The sequence below is a fragment of the Entelurus aequoreus genome, linkage group LG13 (genome assembly GCF_033978785.1).
Source record: "Entelurus aequoreus isolate RoL-2023_Sb linkage group LG13, RoL_Eaeq_v1.1, whole genome shotgun sequence".
Classification (NCBI taxonomy): domain Eukaryota; kingdom Metazoa; phylum Chordata; class Actinopteri; order Syngnathiformes; family Syngnathidae; genus Entelurus; species Entelurus aequoreus.
In genome coordinates this window covers 41,017,423-41,036,727 of record NC_084743.1, presented here as the reverse complement: position 1 = coordinate 41,036,727, position 19,305 = coordinate 41,017,423, and the positions used below count along the sequence as shown (strand labels likewise).

General features: G+C 41.7%; 1 protein-coding gene across 6 annotated transcripts in view; it reads right to left on the bottom strand.

Annotated features, from left to right (window-relative positions):
• fat3a (FAT atypical cadherin 3a) overlaps positions 1-19,305 on the bottom strand; it is a 325,923-nt gene that overhangs the window by 35,437 nt on the left and 271,181 nt on the right. For all 6 annotated transcript variants that reach the window (XM_062067850.1, XM_062067851.1, XM_062067853.1 and 3 more), the window contains 4 exons: positions 18,433-18,567; positions 18,192-18,346; positions 12,739-12,981; positions 10,917-11,163 (listed from right to left, as the gene is read on the bottom strand). In XM_062067850.1, coding sequence (XP_061923834.1) covers positions 10,917-11,163; positions 12,739-12,981; positions 18,192-18,346; positions 18,433-18,567 — 780 coding nt within the window. The remainder of the gene's footprint in view (positions 1-10,916; positions 11,164-12,738; positions 12,982-18,191; positions 18,347-18,432; positions 18,568-19,305) is intronic.

Here is a 19,305-nt window from a genome sequence, read left to right as displayed (position 1 = left end):
AAAAAGGCTGCTCATTCAACCCTAAAAGAAATCAAAATAATTTGGAAAAATCTAACTTTTAATAATGACAGGACAAAAAAACGGTAGAAAGCCACACGTGTAAGCTTCATCACAAAACTTGGTCAAATCTTTGTAAGTATATATTGTGCATAAATATATATAATTTGTTTTGCATACTTTTTCAAATTTTCTTGTAATCAGACCATATTTTTGGTATATTAGATGGAATTTTTACCTGACATGTTTCGACTGTCATCTGCAGTCTTCTTTAGAAAGGTCACCTGTACTAATTTGTTTTGTATTGAAATTGCTTGTTTTGTGATGTCTTTTGTATTTGTGTTTGTGGTGTGTGAATGTGAGTGTGATTGTTGTCTGTCTATCTGTGTTGGCCCTGCGATGAGGTGGCGACTTGTCCAGGGCGTACCCTACCTTCCGCCCGAATGCAGCTGAGATAGGCTCCAGCACCCCCCGCAACCCCGAAAGGGACAAGCGGTAGAAAATGGATGGAAGGATGGATGTTTTTTTGTCTGAGAGTAACGCGATTAAAGCTTGTTAATACATCCATCCATTTCCTACCCCTTGTCCCTTTCGGGCTTGCGGGGGGCGCTGGAGCCTATCTCAGCTGCATTCGGGCGGAAGACGGGGTACACCCTGGACAAGTCGCTACCTCATCACAGTTGTTAATACATGTAGCGCTAAATTTGACCACTAGAGGGCAATAACGCTAAACCTTAGATTTAATTGTATGCGATGTGGATGTTGTTTTGCTTCTGCATAAACATCTGTAGTTTATTGTGTGAACGTATTAACAACATTAAACCTGTTTTATTTATGTACAATACACAATGGAATTTATTTATGTAAAATACATAATGGACTTTACACTTTGGTAATGTTTATTTTATGTTTATTTCCAGTTTAATAAACCTAAATAAAGAAAGACCTGTACAAAAATAAAACTGAGGAAGGAAACTAATTCAAAAGAAGGAACATCAATCCTCAACAAAATTTCTGGAGCTTCTGTTAACTATCTGTCTAGCTGCATATGCTGGAATCGAGTAGCGAGGGCAGAATAATGAATTTAATGACAGTACAGTGTGAAAGTTGATGTGTTTACCTAACACATCAGCTAACTAAACACAGCCTGAATATAACCTGTGAGGCACTCTCTGACGAAACATTCAAATTTCGATATCCGGCCCATGAGCTCTTTAGCTCTTCAAAATACAGCTCTCTTCATTATGTAGTGTATTTGCACACACATCGACTGTAATGATACCAAGTACAGGAGCCGTACATAGTTGATACTGCAATGATTACATCAATATTTTTTATTATCACTTTTGTCATTTTTTATTGTTTACAACCCAGGAAATACGTCCCTGGACACAGGAGAACCACTTGGTATTGGATTGATATAACAAAAAATTATAGTATCACCCAAAATGTATATAAAGTTTCGAAACAACAGGAGTTAATAGTGTATAACAGTGTAGATAATGGTAATGTTAAAACAGAAAGTAAGTAGGTATTAACAATAAATGAACAAGTAGATTAATAATTCATTTTCTACTGCTTGTCCCTCATAATTTTGACAAAATAATACAATAAAAAATTACACAATATGATACTGCATACCTCAGCAGCCAATTTAGGAGCCTTTGTTTGCTTACTTACTACTAAAAGAAAAGTTGTCTTGTGTGTTCACTATGTTATTTATTGCCATTGTTATTTAATAAGCTGCTTCTTCCTACTCCTTTCCGAACGTGTTGAAATGAAAACTGTTAACGTTTGAAAATGTAATCTATAGAGCAGTGGTTCTTAACCTGGGTTCAATCGAACCCTAAGGGTTCGGTGAGTCGGCCTCAGGGGTTCGACGGAGCCTCAGCTGTGGAGGTCAAGACACACCCGACTCATCGTGTAAATAAAAACTTCTCCATATCGCCGTATTATGGATACCCCTAAACAATGTTCCCTCTAATTTTCCATCTGATTTGCAGGTGTGTAATTTGTTGTGATGCACTGTGTTGGTTTTGTTCTTTGAACAAGATGATGTTCATGCACGGTTCATTCTGGGCACAAGTAAAAAAAACATATAACCTTGTTTGAATTTGAGAAAAAAAAAACTTTTTTTTTTTACTAAAGAAGGGTTCGGTGAATGTGCATATGAAACTGGTGGGGTTCGGTACCTCCAACAAGGTTAAGAACCACTGCTATAGAGTATAGACACTTGGGACAATACTACACTTAAAAGATTACAGCTCTGCCTTCTTTGTTCAACTGGGGCTAATTTACTGCTGAAAGCATTCTGATGCAAACCCTACAGGGTTCTCGTTTCCATCTACCATGTTGTGAGCTAGAAATTATCAAACTCCATATAGAAATGCAAAACAAAACCTTATCTGTTGTTTTCATCATCAAGCACTAAAAAAACACTAGGCAATTGCAGAAGTACTTTTGAAGGAGCCGACGACCGATCAAGGTCAGTGGCGATTGCATTAAGACTTCAAGGGAAGCTTATCTTTCACTAAAATGTAAAAAATAAATAAATGGTCAAATATGTGTTGTGTTTACTCTTTATTTCAGACTAAATGTCTACTTTTGTACAGAATCAGCTACTTTTTAAAGGGCATTGACAGGACTTTCTTCTCATTCACTACTGTAGCATCTGTCGAACCACAGCGTCCAAAGATTCAATGGGTAAATAATAGAATAGGTTGTTCCACTGCAGCGAAACTAGACATTTATTGGATCATGCCCAGTTTTGTACAGCAACTCTGAGGGTTTATAGAGCAGCTGGCTTCGCCATGGCTGGCCCTGATGCTGGATTTCTGCATGATTGGATGATCCATGTAGATCCCTTTTTCATTGGCAACGAAATGAGCGATTCAGTGATCCTGAAATGTAAACCACCACCAGAGCATTTTTCAAGTTTCATTCTATTGCTCCGAGTTGATCTGGAGAGTTTTCCAATCCTCTCAGTGAATTTTTCTTTGTTTTTGTTTTCTTTTCTGGTGTTATTTTTTTTCTGGTGTCTTTACTATCAGTGTTTTAGGTATAAATAAAGGGACACATTTTATTTAATATTTAACATTTATAAATTTAATTTTATAAATGAATGAGCTTCCCCTTCTTGAAAGACTTGCAACAGTGAAGTATACTGGCTGCTTGCAGTACTGTTCTCCTTCAATGGTACACTGGAAAATGGTAGGGATGAAACTCACATGACAAATAAATATACTGTAGGTCAACGCACCTTTTGTGGGTATTTACGGTGACAGTTTGTCCTAAAGATTTTCAGCTTTTGAGTGAAATTTCAGAATGAAACTAAAATGCACTCTAACCTAATAAGTGAATTGAATCTATTATTATATAACTTCTGAATCTACGGGACTGAGTGTTGAATGTTTTTCTGGTTGCAACAGAGATAAGAGAGACTCGACGAGTCTATCTTAGCATTATTTACTCTCCACAGAAAAGCATACGGTACATTTTGCAGTTTCGCTCCTTGCTAGGTAACACCAAGTTGTGTAAAAAGTACTAAAACATGTACAGCAGGTAGACATGTTCATTCAAAACTTTAGAGACAGTCAAATTAAGTTGGGTTGTAAAGGTTATATTGCATTTTCAGCTTCAGAGGGAGTCAAATATCCCAAAGTTTTTGGGAGTAGTGTAGTCCTTTGTTTCTTTGTCTAGCACTATTTTTTGGTACACAGTATATGAATCATGTCTAACTTTGCATCTACTTAGAGAGGATACCACGTCCTTCATTGTCAGGTTCTGTTAAATGGATCACATTTTGTTTACTATGAGCTTTTGGTCTTCATATATTCTGTTTGCTGAACCTGGCTTGAATACTGGTATAATGTGTGCTGCACATTCTGGTTCTCGAATAGGCTCACCAGTTCATTGTCTGAACAATCCCCTGGTTTATCTGAGCTGAGCGAATTCCTCTTCAGCGTATAGGTATTGGCACCCAATACACTCAGCAACATGACATACGGTATATATTGTCCACATTACTTCAAAATATACTTCCTCACCCACGAGGAAAAATACTTGACTTGTTCTGCTGGTAGTTTAATTTGCTCATTTAAAGTAATATAGCTCAGATTTCATCCATCCATCTTCTTCCGCTTATCCGAGGTCGGGTCGCGGGGGCAGCAGCCTAAGCAGGGAAGCCCAGACTTCCCTCTCCCCAGCCACTTCGTCCAGCTCTTCCCGGGGGATCCCGAGGCGTTCCCAGACCAGCCGGGGGACATAGTCTTCCCGACGTGTCCTGGGTCTTCCCCGTGGCCTCCTACCGGTCGGATGTGCCCTAAACACCTCCCTAGGGAGGCGTTCGGGTGGCATCCTGACCAGATGCCCGAACCACCTCATCTGGCTCCTCTTGATGTGGAGGAGCAGCGGCTTTACTTTGAGCTCCCCCCGGATGGCAGAGCTTCTCACCCTATCTCTAAGGGAGAGCCCCACCACCCGGCGGAGGAAACTCATTTCGGCCGCTTGCACCCGTGATCTTGTTCTTTCGGTCATAACCCAAAGCTCATGACCCTTGGTTGAGAATGGTGTACGTAGATCGACCGGTAAATTGAGAGCTTTTTATTCCGGCTCAGCTCCTTCTTCACCACAACGGATCGATACAGCGTCCGCATTACTGAAGACGCCGCACCGATCCGCCTGTCGATCTCATGATCCACTCTTCCCTCACTCGTGAACAAGACTCCGAGGTACTTGAACTCCTCCACTTGGGGCAGGGTCTCCCCTGCAACCCGGAGATGGCACTCCACCCTTTTCCGGGCGAAAACCATGGACTCTGACTTGGAGGTGCTGATTCTCATCCCAGCCGCTTCACACTCAGCTGCGAACCGATCCAGTGAGAGCTGAAGATCCTGGCCAGATGAAGCCATCAGGACCACATCATCTACAAAAAGCAGAGACCTAATCCTGCAGCCACCAAACCAGATCCCCTCAACGCCTTGACTGCGCCTAGAAATTCCGTTCATAAAAGTTATGAACAGAATCGGTGACAAAGGACACCCTTGGCGGAGTCCAACCCTCACTGGAAACGTGTCTGACTTACTGCCGGCAATGCGGACCGAGCTCTGGCACCGATCATACAGGGAGCGGACCGCCACAATCAGACAGTCCGATACCCCATACTCTCTGAGCACTCCCCACAGGACTTCCAGAGGGACACGGTCGAATGCCTTCTCCAAGTCCACAAAACACATGTAGACTGGTTGGGCAAACTCCCATGCACCCTCAAGGACCCTGCCGAGAGTATAGAGCTGGTCCACAGTTCCACGACCAGGACGAAAACCACACTGTTCCTCCTGAATCCGAGGTTCAACTATCCGGCGTAGCCTCCTCTCCAGTACACCTGAATAGACCTTACCGGGAAGGCTGAGGAGTGTGATCCCACGATAGTTAGAACACACCCTCCGGTTCCCATTCTTAAAGAGAGGAACCACCACCCCGGTCTACCAATCCAGAGGTACCGCCCCCGATGTCCACGCGACGCTGCAGAGTCTTGTAAACCAAGACAGCCCCACAGCATCCAGAGCCTTAAGGAACTCCGGGCGGGTCTCATCCTCAGCCTTGCTTTTTAACTACCTCAGCAACCTCAGCCCCAGAAATAGGAGAGCCCACCACAGATTCCCCAGGCACTGCTTCCTCATAGGAAGACGTGTTGGTGGGATTGAGGAGGTCTTCGAAGTATTCCCTCCACCGATCCACAACATCCGCAGTCGAGGTCAGCAGAACACCATCCTCACCATACACGGTGTTGATAGTGCACTGCTTCCCCTTCCTGAGGCGGCGGATGGTGGTCCAGAATCGCTTCGAAGCCGTCCGGAAGTCGTTTTCCATGGCTTCCCCGAACTCCTCCCATGTCCGAGTTTTTGCCTCCGCGACCGCTGAAGCCGCACACCGCTTGGCCTGTCGGTACCTGTCCGCTGCCTCAGGAGTCCTATGAGCCAAAAGAACCCGATAGGACTCCTTCTTCAGCTTGACGGCATCCCTCACCGCCGGTGTCCACCAACGGGTTCTAGGATTACCGCCACGACAATAGAGGCGCGGAACATGGTCCATTCGGACTCAATGTCCAGCACCTCCCTTGTGACATGTTCAAAGTTCTTCCGGAGGTGGGAATTGAAACTCTCTCTGACAGGAGACTCTGCCAGACGTTCCCAGCAAACCCTCACAATGCGTTTGGGCCTGCCAGGTCTGACCGGCATCCTCCCCCACCATCGCAGCCAATTCACCACCAGGTGGTGATTGGTAGAAAGCTCCGCCCCTCTCTTCACCGAGTGTCCAAAACATGAGGCCGCAATCCGATGACACAACTACAAAGTCGATCATGGAACTGCGGCCTAGGGTGTCCTGGTGCCAAGTGCACATATGGACACCCTTATGTTTGAACATGGTGTTCGTTATGGACGTCATGCGCATATGTCATCATGTCTAGACGTTTTCAACCGGAAGTGTCGCTGGAAATTTAAAATTGCACTTTATAAGTTAACCCGGCCGTATTGGCATGTGTTGCAATGTTAAGATTTCATCATTGATATATAAACTATCAGACTGCGTGGTCGGTAGTAGTGGGTTTCAGTAGGCCTTTAAAGTATTCTAACACAGCAACATTTCCAATAACACTCAATCCCTCTCTAGTTACCATCGCAAGCTAAATCATGACAAGTTAAGTGTCACGGTTTCTCACCAGAAAAATTTACCCCAAGATGGCTGATGCAGAACTTTGAAAGACTCATGACGGTGTCTCAAGGGACAGTTTAGTGACTGCAGTACACAGAAGCATAAACTGTCACGGCGCGGTTTCGATCCCGCTTCCCTCCTGCCAACGCCGCTCATCCGTCTGTGCGCACCTCGGGACACGACCACGCACATCCAGGGACGCGCCGCGCGCGTCTCCGTCCTGCAGCAGCCACCAGCTGCAATCACTCAGCGGAATTCTGCACACCTGAGACTGATGAGGGCGTGCCGGATAAGGGCAGGGTGGACCCAAGGATCGGCGTGGGAACTTAGTTTTCTCATGGTGACCCGTAAGCGAAGCTTTAGCTCTCTCTCCTTGTTTCCTCTCCGTGCCTTGACCCCCTGTCTTCTCCCGTGTCTCCTGGATCTCCCCCTGTGTTTTGGACTGCCTTCCTCGTTTCCCGACTCTTCGCTCGTCCCTGGATTCTGACGCCTCTTTATCGCCCCGGATCATCTGCCTGCCTCCTGGACTTCCTCTTCTCTCGTGCAACACTTGGTAACACACACTTCAGCTAATCTACACACATAATCACACTCATACACTCTTGGATTTTGTCACACCCCATTCTAGTTTATTAGTATTGTTAATTATTATTATATTTATATATATATAATATATGTTAACTATATATATATAATAAATAATTGTACATACTTACCCCTGGTGTCTGTTTGCCGTCACCTCCCCTTTGGAACCACAACAAAAACTAGCTTATCCCAGTGTTGTGGCTCCAGCTAGTTTATGCAGTTAGCAGACCCCTGTTACACAGACCTTTGATGACTGTGGTAGGTTTAGGATAGGTGTGGTTTCTAAAACCAATATTCATATCCTTCGTTTTAGATATGTTTTTTCCAGCAGCTGACAAATTCATTAATGCTATTGCTGGACAGAGGTATATATTTGAGACAATACCGCCATACCGATATATGTAATCTTTATTTTGTTAACCAGTAGGGGATCTTGGAGCTGCCGTGGTCCCTAGAGGTGGGGTGTGCAGGCCCACACGAATGTGGACACGCCCTTGCTCCCCACCAACCACTGCCCCACTGCCATGTGGGTAAACCCGGGGGGTTGTATGGCTACGGGAGTAAACTCCGAATTAAAAATCTGTGTTTCGGGGATTCACATTGGGCAGGACACCGACAGACCGGATCTCTGGCAGTCCCCTGCAACTCCAATCAGCAGAAGGTCGTCGTGATTACTCATGCCACTGGAAGAAGCTGGTTAGAGCCAAGACAGTGAGAGTAAGAACTGCGCACCCCCACACTCACCCAAATCTACTCCCTCCCAGAGCAACCCCACAGACCCGACCATCCTGGATGAACTCCCCAGCTTCCTCTCTGTCCCCTAACTTGATGATGTTCGGAAAGCAATCAATTGCCTTAAAAACAATAAAACAACAAGAGAAGTATCCTACACTTCTCTTTTGTAAAGTAAATCTGAACAGCCGATATGGGCATCTACATCAACTATATGATTTGCCTGAGAAGCTGCACAGGACAAAAAAAAAACACAAAAAAACCCAAAAACAATAAAAGTGCCGGTTCAGACTCCATCCCAGCTGAAGTATTCAAGTGTGGAGGTTACCTCTTCACTCGCCGGCTACATCAGCTCATCTCTGCCATCTGGACAACTCACAATGTCCCGCAAGACTGGAAAGACGCCACCATTATCTCCATATATAAAAAGAAAGGTGATAAATCGTCTTGTGACAACAGCAGAGGTGTCTAACTCCTTTCAGTTGCAGCCAAAATCCTGACAAGGATCATGTTCTCCTATCTGGCTCTGCACATTTCAGAGAACATCCTGCCAGAAACCCAGTGTGGATTCCGTAAGGACCGTAGCACAACGGAGATGATTTTTGCTACCGGGCAAATACAGGAGAAAGCCAGAGAACACAAACAAGACCTGCACATGGCTTTTATCGATCTGTGGAAGGCAGACCGAAAGCTTCTCTGGAGCAAACTCAGCCGGTTTTTGCATGCCAACAGTTTCATGATGGCATGCAAGCCAGGGTTCGAATTGGTGGACATCTGTCTGACCCCTTCAATGTCAAGATTGGAGTGAAACAAGGATTCGTCTTAGCCCCGGTTATATTCCTTACCACAATAACCATCATTTCCCATAAGCATCTGAAGAACACGGCATTAGTTTCCGCCTGGATGGCAACCTATTTAACATCCGGCTCCTCTAAGCAACCACCAAGACTACGGCCCTTCAGGTCTGTGAACTACAGTATGCCGATGACTGCAAGCTGATTACTCTCACCCCCGACTCCCTTTAAAATGCCCTGAATGTGGTAGCTGTCACCTACAGAGCTGTCGGTCTTCAGATCAACATCAAGAAGACACAAATTGTCCAGCCAAGCTCTGCACACCTGCCCCCCGTTTCCAGAGGGGTATTGTCAATGTAGAAGACCAGTGTTGGAGTCAACACTGGTCTTCTACATTGACAATACCCCTCTGGAAACGGTACCACATTTCAAATACCTCGGCAGTATCCTCTCTGACTGCTGTAATGTTGACGCAGACATCCAAGCCCGCATCAACCTTGCCTCCGCCGCATTTGATCTAAGATCCCGGGTCTTCATCAATAAGAACATGAAGACAGCAACCAAGGAAGCAGTATACCAGGCAGTATGTGTGTCCACACTACTGTATGGCTCTGAAGCCTACACATCATACAGACGACACATCAAATCGCTGGAGGCCTTTCACATCCGCTGCCTCAGAAGGATACTGGGCATCACATGGAAGCACTACATGACCCAAGCAGAGCTCTAAGAGCGTACCAACTCATCCATCAGCATAGTTGTCTGCGTGCCAAAAGCACCTCTACGCTGGCTAGGTCATGTGATCCGCATGCCTGCAGCCCGTCTTCTACGACAGGTCCTCTACGGCCAACTCCAATCCGGCCAGAGGTCTGCAGAAGGGCAACGTAAGCGCTTCAAAGACCACATGAAGGTGCTCCTCAACAATTGCTACATTCCCCCTTCAAACCTGGAATGTATTGCAGCAGGCCAAGACCTCTGGCGCTCCTCCTGCCTCTCAGGTTTCTCCCATCTGGAGGAGAAGACAATCCTGCGACGTGCAGAGAAATGCAGACAACGGCATGAGCGGGCTGCAAGAACTACCCAACTAGGTTCAACACACACCTGCCCCACGTGTGGAAAAATGTGTGGATCAACAATTGGTTTTCACAGCCACATGAAGTGGCACGAGCGCACCAAGCGCTAAATATCCCCTTTCCGCCCGGGAGTGATGAAGTCATCATACAACAATGGATTGCCATAAGCAAGTAAGTAATCCCAACCATGTTGCATATCTGCCAAAAAAACAGTTTAAATGTACAGGCCACAAAGTGAAAGCATACAATATGAACAGTATGTATGGGTTAAAATATCAAATACTCCTTCAAATAATAAAATATTTCCAGTGGTTTTGGTTTATTATTAATTATTATTTTCATAAAATAAAGTCTAGCTCAGATTTTGGTAGATAATACTTTTACTTACATATTCTACCTTAACTTCAGGTATTTAATCTTGCAAAGATTTCAGTTTTTCTGCTTTAAGGAAGGGTTTTCTATTGAATATGAGAACATTACTGTTGACTTCATTGTATAAAATACTAAACATGAAAATATGAACAATGTGTAAAACACAGATAAAGGGAATTTTTTGATACTGTATATGGTGATGTATTACTTTACACTGGATAAGGCTAAGATTCAGTGAAACATTGTATTTAATTATTGGAAATATATATATTGTGTAACACTGTATATTGTGATATATACTGTGTAAAACCTAGTGGTTAGAGTGTCCGCCCTGAGATCGGTAGGTTGTGAGTTCAAACCCCGACCGAGTCATACTAAAGACTATAAAAATGGGACCCATTATCTCCCTGCTTGGCACTCAGCATCAAGGGTTGGAATTGGGGGTTAAATCACCAAAAATGATTCCCGGGCACGGCACCGCTGCTGCCCACTGCTGCCCACTGCTCCCCTCACCTCCCAGGGGGTGAACAAGGGGATGGGTCAAATGCAGAGGACAAATTTCACCACACTTAGTGTGTGTGTGACAATCATTGGTACTTTAACTTTAACTTAACAATGCCTTTGTATTTTTGCAGTTCTGCTCACTCACCGCCAGAGGACAGACTGATGCAGCTTCCTCCATTTCGACATGGCTGCTGCAGGCAGGCATCAGGGAAGAGGATGCACCCCAGCTTCAGCTCTGTCAGTCCCACCACTTCAGCATAGTGTGACCGCTTGTTCTGCAGTGGAAGCTCATTGTTGTTCAGCATGACTGAGTCCAGGCAGCCCTGGAAACCCTCCATTGCCTTTGTGTCCTTTTGGGAGTCAATGAGGCTGCGTGAGGTGGGATGCTGCACCTGAGGCCATTGTTGACAAGCGTTAAAACAATCATTCGAAAAGACACCTACACACTTCCTTTAAGAGAATTCCTTTTACTAAACACCGCCATTTTTACGAACAAATATGTTTTTTAGTTTTGTTGATGCCCTTGACTGTTAGTTTTAGGATAGGATATAAAGGATAGACTTTTTTAAAATTGCACAATAGTGTAAGGATGTGGTTGTAGTGTGAATTCCAAAAGTTTACAAACATTACAGTAAAAACAAAGGAAAACAAGAGGGAAACATTAAAATCACACAAAGCAGGTTATAAAAGAGCACAAAGCTGTTGCAATCAGCTGATGTAACTGATTTTGTAACTGTAACTTTTTTCAAATATTTTGTTATATTCATATTATTGTTTACAAACTTGGGAACAACTGTACAGTCCTTTGAGTGCAGGAGGGCTTTGGGGGCAAAAAGACAAAGGATTTGAATGAGAGCCAAAGGTAGTTTTTGCTTTTGTTTACTCATTTTGACTTCATTTAACTCAAATGATAGACATACAATAATTAGATTTTTTATTAATATTGTTTCATTGTATATATTGTATATTTATATTGTTGTTTCTTAATGATTATATTGTTTAGACTTCAAATATGTATTAATGTCTTAAAGTTTTATAATCTCAATTTTTTCCCAATTAAAAACAATTCCTAGCTATTTTAGCTGTACTTTTTTTTTTTTTTAAGAAAAGAGCCTTTTTCAATTGCAACTCGCCATGCTACTTTTTCATTGTTTTCTTTTATGTGTGAACCAAATCACCATTTTATTATCCAATTTCAGTCAGGGCAACACCGTACATTTACAGCAGCTACAGTGCATCCGGAAAGTATTCACAGCGCTTCACTTTTTCCACATTTTGTTATATTACAGCCTTATTTCAAAATGGAATAAATTCAATTTGTCCTCAAAATTCTACAAACAATACCCAATAATGACAATGCGAAAACTTTTTTTTGTTTTTTATTGCAAATGTATTAAAATTAAACAAAAAATTATATGTGCATACCTTTTCACAGCATTTGCTCAATACTTTGGTAATGCATCTTTGGCAGCAATTATAAGTCTTTAGTCTTTTTGAATATGATGCCAACGCTTGGCACACCTTTCTTTGTACAGTTTTACCCATTCCTCTTTACAGCAACTCTGACGCTCCATCAGGTTGTGTACAGAGACATTCTGGATGAGATAAAAGATTGGTGTGCTTGTGGCATCGCATTGAAAAAGACTTGAGGCTGTAATTACTGCCATATGTTCATTAACAAAGTATTGAGCAAAGGCTATTAACACTTATATACATGTTTTTTTTTTATTATTATTTTTAATAAATTGGCAAAAGAAAAAAAGAAAAACTTTTCACATTGTCATTATGGGGTATTGTCTGTAGATTTTTAAGGACAAAAATAAATGTATTCCATTTCGAAATAAGGCATGACAAAATGTGGGAAAAGTGAAGCCCTGTGAATACGTTACGGATGCACTGTATTACCAATCTTAAAGTGGGAGCTAAGGAGCCCTAAATTCATTTTGAACAGAAGACTATGGACTGACCAGTGCTCCAAAGAAGATGGTTCTGTCTGCAGCAAGAGGTTGCATGTAGGCTGGTCCACTGCGCCCCTCCACATAGCTGTCATCCAATGAGAGACTGCTAAAGTTGCGGTTGACCTCCAGTGTCACTGTGTGCCAGCTGCCATCGTTGATCCGACGGCCAGAGATCCCCAACATGTGGTTACTGTCACCACCTTTGTCGCCAGGTACACATGTGAGCTGAAACCACAGCTTTCCCTCGTCCAACTGAACACACAAAAACATATTATCTGTGACAGTTACTATGGTTGCATCTATAAATGAGTGCTCTCTAAATAATGCTCCAAAAGTTGTTTTACCAAAAAAAATAAATTGTTTTTTTATAAATAATAATTTGCATTTCTGCATTACAGTTGATTTTTTTTTTTTGTCCTGTCCAGCTTCTCAGGCAAATCATATAGTTGATGTAGATGCCCATATCGGCTGTTCAGATTTACTTTACAAAAGAGAAGTGTAGGATATTTCTCTTGTTGCCTTATTTGTATTTGACTTTATTAAATGTATTTATATTATCATTTGGTGCAGCCGGGCCGTAGCAGGAGGGGATGGAAAGAGAAAAAAAGGAAGACAGAGGGGGAAATTGTGGGGACAAGAGGGGGATTAGACAGAGAGACAAAAACAACAACAGCAAACACAACAACAATAGAGCAACCTCAGCAAATACGACAAGTACAAATGATGGTAAAAGTGATAGCAAATAAGCAGTTAGCGAAATTAAAAAATAATACAGAAATGACAATGAGCATTATTACACTACAAATGGAGCAATACAGATACCAATAGAAATAGCGCTATTGATAATGAACTATACCAATAATTTACCTTTATTATCAACAATACAGTTGTTCAAATGCAACAATACATATACGTAATGATAACTAGAGATACGAAAGAATGCAGAAAAATGGAGGGGAAGAAAGAGAAGCAACCTATATTAACCTTGTAGATTGTTATAGTAACAATAGGTTAAAGGCCTACCAAAATGAATTTTTTTTTAGTTAAACAGGGATAGCAGATCCGTTCTATGTGTCATACTTGATCATTTCGCGATATTGCCATATTTTTGCTGAAAGGATTTAGTAGAGAACATCGATGATAAACTTTGCAACTTTTGGTCGCTGATAAAAAAAGCCTTGCCTGTACCGGAAGTAGCGTGATGTCGCAGGTTGAAGGGCTCCTCACATTTCCCCATTGTTTACACCAGCAGCGAGAGCGATTCGGACCGAGAAAGCGACGATTACCTTATTAATTTGAGCCAGGATGAAAGATTTGTGGATGAGGAACGTAAGAGTGAAGGACTAGAGTGCAGTGCAGGACGTATCTTTTTTCGCTCTGACCGTAACTTAGGTAAAAGGCTCATTGGATTCCACACTTTCTCCTTTTTCTATTGTGGATCAGGGATATGTATTTTAAACCACCTCGGATACTATATCCTCTTGAAAATGAGAGTCGAGAACGCGAAATGGACATTCACAGTGACTTTTATCTCCACGAAAATACATCGGTGAAGCACTTTAGCTACGGAGCTAACGTGATAGCATCGTGCTTATCTGCTTATGCAGATAGAAACAAAAGAAATAAGCCCCTGACTGGAAGGATAGACAGAAAATCAACAATACTACTATCAGGAGACACCGAACCAAACACTGGACCTGTAAATACACGGTCAGTGCTGTGCCGCTTGTCGAAGCCTAGCAATGCTGTTGATAATGACGCCATTGAAGCTAACTTAGTTACGGGACCTCGTCAGAGCTATGATAAAAACATTAGCGCTCCACCTACGCCAGCCCTCATCTGCTCATCAACACCCGTGCTCACCTGCGTTCCAGCGATCGACGGCGCGACGAAGGACTTCACCCGATCATCGATGTGGTCGGCGGCTAGCATCGGATAGCGCGTCTGCTATCCAAGTCAAAGTCCTCCTGGTTGTGTTGCTGCAGCCAGCCGCTAATACACCGATCCCACCTACAGCTTTCTTCTTTGCAGTCTCCATTGTTCATTAAACAAATTGCAAAGATTCACCAACACAGATGTCCAGAATACTGTGGAATTTTGCGATGAAAACAGAGCTGTTTGTATTGGGATACAATGTGTCCGAATACTTCCGTTTCAACCGTCGAAGTCAAGCGCAAACGTCATCATACATAGACGTTTTCAACCGGAAGTTTCGCGGGAAATTTAAAATTGCTCTTTATAAGTTAACCCGGCCGTATTGGCATGTGTTGCAATGTTACGATTTCATCATTAATATATAAACTATCAGACTGCGTGGTCGGTAGTAGTGGGTTTTAGTAGGCCTTTAAGCTTTGTCAGTGTGCCATGTGTTATACCCAGTTTACCCTAGGGCAACAACGTTAATATATGTTTGATGAAACGTGATTATGTGCATGAGTGTATGTATGCATATGTCCTTGTATATGTACAGAATGTGTATATGTGTTTGTACAGTGAATGTATATGTACAGTATGTGTATATGTATGTTTGTACAGTGAATGTATATGTACAGTATGTGTATATGTATGTTTGTACAGTGAATGTATATGTACAGTATGTGTAAGTGTATGTTTGTACAATGAATGTGTGTGGATGTACAAACTTTGAGTATGTAGATATGTAATGTATTTGTGTATGTATGTGGGAGCGTAGGTACCTATGTATGTATGTATGTGTATCCGCATTACAGTTGATGAGTGTACTGTACATTATGTAAAGTGAAACAACAGTAGTACATATATAATGTACATTGTTGAAAAGATGGCATTGAAGGAGGTTTTGTTTAATGTTCATGGAGGCAGCATCACATATTTGACCTAAGTTGAATAATATTGATTATACAGTAGTACCTCAATCTAACAGAATAATTAAAATATGTGAAATATGTGATGTATCATATTGCAAGTACGGATGTTTGAAATAAACTGAAACCATAAACCATAATTGGTTCTCTGGCAGAGCTCGTAACTCAAAACACTTAAAAACAAATGTTATTCAAATGTACTCATCCTTTTACTAAACAGGTGAGAGGCATGATTCATAATCTTCAATAGACTTTCACAAGCTCCAAAGCGAGGAAGCAACTCACCAGCTGATGACATCAATACAGCAAGAATAACTAAGTAGCCTGTCTTTGACAGGGCATCACTAAAAACATGTCCTTAACATTAGCGCTAACAACAACAATATTGCTAATACTAGGTTAACATTCAGGTCACAAAATGTAAATGGAGTATTTTTGGCTGTTTTTCGATGGTTTATAGGCAGAATTAAGGACCTCCAATTGACTCTATTGTAAGCGGGCTTTTATTTACATTTATTTACAAGTTAAAATGCATTAAAAAAAACATATGTGTTCTTGTCTCGCAAAAAGATGGTGAATTATAGGCAAAACTTCAAAAGTTCAGTTCCACCTTTAAGGGGAGGTACTCAAGTTATTGCTCTTTAAATGTTTTAAACATTTATATTAAAAAAGTAATTGTAAATACAAATACCCCAATGTGGAACATGGAATGCAGTTTTGTTTTCGTCAACGATGACGATGACGAAATCATTTCGTTGACCGAATCAAACCCATCTGAATTCTAAACAAAATAAACACATTTATTCTGTGTAATTTTGAAATGCAACTTTGAGTGACAGTGATGACAAGCGGCCCTAACGGTGTTCGTCAACAACACACATACCACTAAGCCACTGGTGCGTTTATGGCCACACAAAAAGTCGGACAACTCAAACACCACACAAAGTTACACTATGACTCCTCAGTCATACGTGTGCTTATTTTTCTGTCATTTATTATTAATGTTAATTCATTTATATTAATCATGGAATGCTGTTACTAGAGAAAGTTACAGGAATGACGGCGTGGCGAAGTTGGTAGAGTGGCCGTGCCAGCAATCGGAGGGTTTCTGGTTACTGGGGTTCAATCCCCACCTTCTACCATCCTAGTCACGATACATGTTCACATTATTTATTGACTGTATCTAAAAAAGATAAAAATATATTTTTATTTAAATTAAGATATGAAATAATCATAAATGAAATACAATGACTTGGTTTATATTATTGTATATACTAGGTCATACAATCAGTGTCAGTTGAGTCGGTCCATAGGTTGCCTGTAGGGCTTTTTAATGTCCAGCAGATGTCAGTATTTAGTGACACAGTATCAACACAGTATCAATACAGTTTTGCAATGTGTCGAAACGCTTCATGACGCCTCATCAACCCATCACTACTGCTGCGTTCTATCCTTGTTTGGTCACGCCCACCAACTGGCGTGCAGCACACAACGTGCTCAACACGTCAGACTGTTGTTACTCATCAGGCAATGGACCGTGATGGCGGCGGCAGTTTCAACACAGGGGCTTGGTGGTCGCAAACGTAGAGACGACATATGGGTGTATTTTAAATATAACCCAGCAGATAATAAAACAGAGTGTATTGTGAAGGAAGACAGTGACAAATGTGGCCACAAAATATGCGGAAAAAATACGACCAACCTTAAGCGGCACCTTAAGGCTCGCCACAAGGATATTTTTTCGAAGGTAAGTTACAAATGCTGTTAACATAATCGATAAATGTCATAGTAAGCTAATACATTAGTACGTTTTCCACATATTCCTGGCGCAAATGGGCTGCTAACTTCAGGCTAAAGTTAGCTTTTGTTACGCTAACGTCAATTTATTATGTGTGTGTTACTTTAGCAGCATGTTTAGCCATGTTTACATTCAGTGACGGTGTGGTTATCTCTTTGTGAGTAAGTTCTGTCAGCACGTAACTTGATATGTTAAACAGGTCGAGTTACTGTTAAACGTAGAGTCTGCTAGCTTTAGCCTAAAAGCCACAAGTGACGTTGTGCATCCCCAACCAGGACCTGTGCGTTTACGTTTACAGTAAAGTTGGGACACGCACGCGCGCACACACACACACACAACAGTACAGAATGAAAGATCAGAAAGCTTTAGTACAGGGTCAGTTAATAAGCTATGTATTTTTGACTTTTTGACTTTTCATCGACTAAAACTAGACTAAAACCCTTTTGAGTTTTTGTCGACTAAAACTGGACTAAAACTATCACATATAAATGTGACTAAAATGTGACTAAAACTAATAAGCATTTTAGTCCAAAAGACTAAGACTAAGACTAAATGTAAGATGGTTGTCAAAAACAACATTGATGGAATGGCATGTGTTTGTCCTTTACGGTTTCACCCTCAATCTATGTCTGATTACTTCTGTCACGGTGTAGAGGAATCCAATTTCGTATATGATAAACATGGGGCAATCATAATTCAACAACAAAATATTGCCTCCCAAAGGGCAATTACAACAAATAAAATATCCTCCTTAAAGAAAAGACTGATTGAATACATAGTCCTAATAAAGAACATGTGTGAAGAGCATGCACGTACAGTACCTTGAGCATGGTGCAAGGCTCACTATGAGTGTACATGATAATTCCTCGAGTCTGTAGGGTTCTGATCCTCAGGCTGAGCTTCAGTTCAGTTTGAAGTCGCTCCGACAGCTGGTACTTAATGTAGCTGTTGCCTGAGAAACTCAATGACGAGTGACCTGCACACACATAAAACACACACCAGAAGAATAGGTTATATAAGATAATAAAATTAAGTTTGGCTTTGTCATTGTGTGACACACACCTGCACACTCTCCAAGTTTTCCATGTGGGCACTGACATGCATAGCGCCCTCTGGTGACATCCACTGAAACACATTGCATGTCTGCTGGACACGGCTGGTCCTCACATTGTTCTGACAGCACAGCGCAGTTGACTTCTAACAACACAATAATAAATCATATATACAATTCACTGACAGTTTGTAAATAGTTGTTAGCCAGTGGAATCCGCTTCTCAGATTTGCAGACTCACATCAACATAGCAGTTGTCGACATAACTGGAACTAGATATTTCTTTCACATTTACTCGCCCGAGACGAATAGAAAAACGAGTGATCATAACAAATTTTTTTACGTACGGCAGTTGGTTACAATTGTTTTTCTACAATGGTGCATATTTTTATTATTTTATACAGTATCCTTAAATAAGAGTGCCCCAGCAGCAACATGTGTAAATATTTCTCCTGTTGCTTAACAGTAAATGAGTGCATTTTATTAGTTGTTAGTAGAATTCAGGTTATTACTGCCATGCTTTTATTTTCAAGCTAACTCTGCACTGTACTGGAAGTAACTGCACTTTTCTTATTGCTGTGTAATAGGACAGTAGTTACCTTTTTTTTCCCAGACTATAGTCCGCTACTTTTTTCAACGCTTTGAATCTTGTGGCTCATAAAACGGTGCAGTTAATTTATGGATTTTTCTTTGCTAAAGGCCATAATTCACTGCAGGTGCTGCAAGTTGAAAATGTACTTCCTGTTTCATGCCTTGAACTGGAAGTAAAACCGTCCATAGCGTTTCTGCTCAAAAAGATTCTTCATTCATCGCTCCAAGCAACGTTTGTAAGTTTTACAATATATCTAAAACAGGTATTACATTCTAAACCATCCCATGTGTGA